Here is a 5,846-nt window from a genome sequence, read left to right on the forward strand (position 1 = left end):
GGCTTGGAAACCTTGGGTACTCGCTTGCTCAAGAATGTTGCTAATAAATCACTGTCTGAGCTCCCTCCCCGTGTATTATTCGGTGGGTGTGTCTGCTGCTGTAGGTCTCTGCCCCATGTTTGAAGGTGCCAGAGGGCGGACCCTCCGCCTAGGGCCGCCTGCTGCTTACATGTACATGGGGACTCCACTGAAGTCGATGGTGTGAAACTGGAGGATTGGGATTGCAGGCTGCCTGGGGGATCCAGATTGTGCCCTTGCACAAGCATCAGGTGGAGAAGCCGCAGCTGTGGCTGATTCACCGACACTAATATCACTGGGGTTGCTCTTAGTTCAGGGGCGCGTTACCCAGTCGGGTGTCACACTCCGCCGCCTCGCTTTAGAAGAGCAACCCCCCAGAGTGGGAGCATTAAAGGTGCCTTGACCACAGAGCAAGCAAGCGGGTGAGTCTCTCGCCAACAGCCAATCACCGCTGGAGCTTCCCGCCTGACCACGCCCCTCCCTCTTCTGATAGGCCAGCGAGCTGGCCGTGACGTAGCTCCCCACACATGGGGGAATGGAGCGGGGAGCTGCCCGGCTGGGCTCAGTCCCCAGCGTCCCGCTGCCGGGCCAGGCTCGGGGCGGCTGCAGCCCGGACTGGCACCGGCCATGGCCAAGCGGAGCTCGCTGTTCATACGGGTCGTGGAGGGGAAGCACTTGCCAGCTAAGGACATGTGAGTCAAAGCGCCTCTGCCCAGCCCCAGGGGTGGGGGGCTCTGCTTGGGCTGTCCCGCGTGGGGCACAGGCAGCCTGGGGGTGATTTGCAGGGGGGCTGGCACCATTGGGGGTGTCTGTGCTGCTGAGAGCCATTGAGCCAACCTGTAAACCCTGGATAGGATGGAAACCACTTCAAGCCGGGGGGTGCGGCAGCCCCCCCTAGTTCCAGCGCCTGTGGGGGATTGGGTTGGTTCTAGCTCGCAGATTAGAGGTGGTGCATGAAACACAGGGAGGATAGAGATTGGTGTTGAGCCAGGGAAAAGGGATCTCCCAGCCCCCCAGGACTGGCATGTTAACCCCCAGCCCCCCAACAGCAAGCATGGCCAAAGTAGTATCCTTTCCTCCCCCAACTATCCACAAGACTGTCTCCCCCACCCTACCCTCCTGTGCAGGCCTGTCCATAGGGTTATTGCTACTCAGATACAACCCCTATTACAGGCAGGTTTTGAGGGATCTCCTCCCCACCCCTCACTCCCAGCGTAGTTCTTGCATGTGAACCCTCACACACCTCTCCAGCGCGGGCGTCTTTCCTCAACACAGACCCACACACCTCGCAGGGTTAGTCCCCCAACACACCCACTCATGCTTCCTTCCCAAGCAAGCGAGGTCTTGGTCTTAGGGTTTTCCCCCAACACACGCACCCTCTCCCGGTATAGGCACGCTTGAGGGGTTCTTTCCCAATATACGCCACATGCCTTTCTGATGCATGCATGTTTATTAGGATTCTCACCCCATACACACGTACCCCTCCGAGCATGCCTGTTCTGGCTCTGGAAAGTGGGTACAAGGCAGCGTCCCAGCACCTGCCTGTTCTTCACGTTGCTTCTCTTTTACAGACGCTGGACTGAAACCAAAAAAATCCATAATGTAACCAAAAGAGGTTGATTGACTTATTTATTTGCTTCCTGATTGATTCTTATTTTCCATCCTGCCTGGCCCTTTCTTGGGGAAGAGGAGAAGTGGCTACATGTTGCTTTTTTCTGGGGGAGGGGAGAGGAAGCAGCTGCATGAGTGAAGGGGAAAAGGGTTAGTAAATGAAATAGATGAGATTTTGCTTCTTACCATATGGAGGCATTTGTAACCAGGTTCCCAGTGTAAATCCTGAATTGCTCAGCTCAGCTAGGACAGCCATCTCCGGGGGCTGTTAGTGTTAAGGAATCAGCCTTCGGGTTGGTGGGGCTGAAAGGCTGCCAAAAAAAACCCTAACAATCGTCATGGAAAAGGAATAGACCTAAATAAGGGAAGAAACGTGACTTTGGAGTGTTTTACGGGCCTGATTCTGAAACCAGGTTTACGTCCGTGTAATAATGCCACACTCCTGATTTGCCTGAGTGTGAACGAGAGGAGAATTGGACATGACAGAAAACTGAGGGTGAAACAGCATTTTAAAGAATGTGTTGCCCATAGGCTGCGGTTGCAGGGAACAGGGACTGGACAAGCTCCTGTTTCACCAGCGTGGCTGTGTGGTCTAGTGGGTACGGCATTTGCTGGCGAAACAAGAGACCTGGGTTCTATGCCCAACTCTTGCCTTGGCCTTTTGGGGGACCCTGCACAAGTCACTTCCCCTCTGTAAAACGAGGTTAATTATCTTTATCTGTCTATGTTAAAGTGCCTCGAGATCTGGACCATTGTTCTTCTGTCTTTAACTTGGCCAGCCAAATGCTGCTCAGGTTTATGCTCTGCATAGCCTCCTCCCCTAAAGCTGGTGGTGAGGCTGCACAGGGGAGGTGGTGCAGGCTCTGTGCACCCAGAGAGCCTCTCCGTATAGGCTGCTGGAGCAGGAGGGTTTGAAGTCGTGCTGCAGCCGTGAGGGTCTGGTGGGCCAATACTTCTGCCCTAGGGGGGCTCCACAGCCAGAAATGGCAAGTAAGGAAGTGCTGTCCCCACAAAAAAGCTCACGAGGAGCAGAAGTATCTGCTGAGGGCTGCTAGCGTGTGTCGTTTTGGGAAACAAGTTTTCTCATCCAGGTTCCATACACCATTTTTGAGTGGTGGCTGCTGCTCACCCAGGTGCTCTAGAGGTGACCGGTTGGGCTGCCATGGGGTGGATCCGTGTACCTGTGCTTCACCCTCTCTGCAGGGAGAGGGAATCGCCTCCATCACTCTGGAACAATTCCTACTCCAGCTGACGCAGCAGCTCCCAGGCACTGCCTGGAGATACACCCAGCCAGTAGGGCTGGTGCAGGCTGCTTAGCATTGGGTGAAAGGAATGACGGGGTGATTCCAGAGGATCCCCTTGAAAAAGTTGGGCCTAATTCTGAGGAAAGATCGTCCAGTGGTTAGGGCACTAGCCTAGGACGTGGGAGACCTGTGTGAAATTCCCTGCTCTGCTACGGATTTGTCTCGGCGCCTTAGTGGCACACCTGTGAAAGGTGGGTAACAGCCCTGCCCAGGCTCACAGGGGGCTGTGAGGATAAAGGCGTGCAAAGATTGAGGTGCCCGGATAGCCTAGTGATGGGGCCGTGTCAGTACCTTCGGTAGACACGAGGGTGTAAGCAAGAGCTAACCCAGGGGGAACCCTGCTGAAGTCAATGGACCTTACCCCTGGGTGAGATCAGAATCTGGCCCAACCTGCTTTAACTTGGAGGGAGGCACAAGATGTGTCATGGGATGGGTGGGCAGACTGATCCGAGTCTGTCTACCTCCAGTGTGGCTCTGCAGCAGCGCTTTCTCCTTGCGACTCCAGTGCCCTGGGCTCCAAAGCTAAGGACAGGATCCCAACCTTTTGCCTTGGATCGGACCACGGTTCCCGACACTTTCGGTCACATTACTGGGTGCAGGGTTGTTTTTATTAATTGCTCTTCTGATTCAATCCGTTGAATCCATACACCAGCTCCTCAGCTGGTGTAAACCATGGTAGGGTCACTGAGCGATGCCCAGGATCTGGTCCGTTATAGTTGTGGATGTCTGTGGGTGGTGCACCTGCTCTGCTGATGAAAATCTGGAGTAACTCTGGATTTACAGCAGGATTTGGCTCTGATCCTTCCTCCCGGCTTTCACTCCGTGGGCCATATCTTCAGCTGGCCTAAATCCGCACAGTCGCCAATGACAAGTCCTGGGGACTGTGCTGGCTTGTGCCTGCTGAAGATCGGGCCTCACATCTGTAAACCGACCCAAAGCCCCAGCTGTAGGTACAACCCGGCAGCTCCGCGGTGACTGATCCGCGAGATTGCTGATAGCCACAGCTGTGCCTGCGGTGTCCAATTCAGTCCACAGGGCACCCTGACATTTTAGGCAGCCTATTTGTTAATATATTAATGGGTTTGCCTTCTCCGATGCCTGGAATGAAATTCTCTCCCCGGGCAGCCTTGGCTTGTCTCCAGCTCTGGGTTGGCTTCGCTGGCCCTCTTTGTGTTTGTTAGTAAGTGCTTTGAGGGGCCACTGCTGGGGCCGTGAATCCCGAGGGTTCAAGGCCCCGGACTGCTCAGTGGAGAGTCTGAGCTAGTGGTGTCCTGTATCCGTGGAAACAGACGGGAAAGAAGCTCTGAACTTGCCACTTCACCTGGATTTGCCCTTCAGTGACCCTGGGGATATTCTGCCCGGCCTGTAATCACTTCTGAGGTTGTAAAAGTCTTAAGGCCTGATTTTTTTCCTCTCCCGTCTACCAGCTTTCCCTCAGTGTAACTCCACCAACTTCAATGGATCTACTGCAGATTGGCACCAGCGTCAGCGCGAGGTGATTCAGGCCCTGTAGGGATCAATCCTGCTCTGGTTGGCACAGTTGTAAATCCAGGATAACTCCATTTCAATCAATGCCCGTTCAAGGGCAGAATTTGGCCTACAATATGCAGCTCAGGATGGATACAGTGCAGGGATGACTTACGGAAACTCTGCCATAAGTGTGTCTCATTCGCCTCTGACACCGCAATAGACGCGAGCTATTTACCCAGTGTGAAGCAGGTGTGAGATATGAATCCGACCCAGTCGGTGCCTGGATCCAGCTTCCGCAGGAATCTGAACAAACCCAAGTACCTCCTGTTCAAGAGACGCTTAAACCTGACCCCAAATTTTCACCTCATTTTAACAATGGGAAAAGTCATTTTCAAGCACAAATCTCCCCTGGCAGTGTTTGCAGCCTAGGCTTGGCTGCCCTGAAATCTTGAAACTGACTAAACCAGAGGGAAACAGACCCCTTTGATTTTTCTCCCCCACTATGGTCCGAGCCAAGGGAGATCGTTTTGGTTTGTTTTTTGTGTGCAAAGAGCCATGAACAGCATCAAGTGAACTGGATTTTTGACACTCCCTTTCAATAATCTAATGTCATGTTAGGAACACAGGGAAAGAAACGGGTTTCTGTATGTGTAATGTGTTTATAGGGAAACCCCACCGTATGCCGTCCTGTGTACCAGGCATGTTCTCAGTGCAACATCAGCTCAGTTTACATCCATGTTTCCAAACACAGCCCCTATCTTTGGGTGCCTCGCTTGAATCTCCTTTGGTGGGCCCTGTTAAAAATCCACAACCCCGGTTGACTTCGCTGGAGTAGCTGGTCCTCGGTGCCTTTCTGGATCAGGCCTAAAAGAGGGATTTGGACAAAATGCAGCAGAACCTGTTTGTGGAGTGAATCTACAACTTGCTGCTGCTTAACCAGGACAAACCTTGCGTGCTCCTAAATGAACTGGCTGTGCCTGAGTCATGCTTTTCCATTCTGGCTCTGGTACACCCTGGGTTTGGCACCTGAAATAAGTTTTTTCCAAGGAGGGCCGGGTCCAGGGCCTGGTGGCGGGTGGACCATTCTGGGAAGAGTGACTCCAGTTGCCAGCCGGGAGCCCAGCCCTTGCCAGCTGGCTCCCCTAAAGGGATTGGGTTTCTTACCTTCTGCAGTTTCTGGGGGCTCACCAGAAAGGCACCTCTCAAGAAGCTATTTCTAGACTGCTTGTAATACCGTGCTGCGTCCATGCGAATGATTCCTCCCCCGCCCCGGGGAAATGTTACGCGTCCTTCTCCCAAGCAGTCAAGCTGCCGATTGTTTATTGTTTAATTGTGGGTGATTCAGTGGCATTTGATAGTGGGGGACTCCTAGCAACCAGAAATAGCGCGGACAGGTGTTGTGTGAGCTTCCCCCACCTCAGTTCAGTTCTAGCCTGAGCTGCA

At 53.5% G+C, this 5,846-nt stretch overlaps 1 protein-coding gene across 2 annotated transcripts in view; it reads left to right on the forward strand.

The window, feature by feature from the left end:
- The first annotated feature begins 565 nt into the window (after window positions 1-565).
- The window catches only part of RASA4B (RAS p21 protein activator 4B), a 47,267-nt gene continuing 41,986 nt past the window's right edge, over window positions 566-5,846 (forward strand). For both annotated transcript variants that reach the window (XM_024207645.2, XM_024207646.2), the window contains exon 1: window positions 566-710. In XM_024207645.2, coding sequence (XP_024063413.2) covers window positions 646-710 — 65 coding nt within the window. In that variant the 5' untranslated portion in view covers window positions 566-645. The remainder of the gene's footprint in view (window positions 711-5,846) is intronic.

This window comes from Terrapene carolina, unplaced genomic scaffold, assembly GCF_002925995.2.
Source record: "Terrapene carolina triunguis isolate 2854851 unplaced genomic scaffold, T_m_triunguis-2.0 Scaffold231, whole genome shotgun sequence".
Taxonomy (NCBI): Eukaryota; Metazoa; Chordata; order Testudines; family Emydidae; genus Terrapene; species Terrapene triunguis.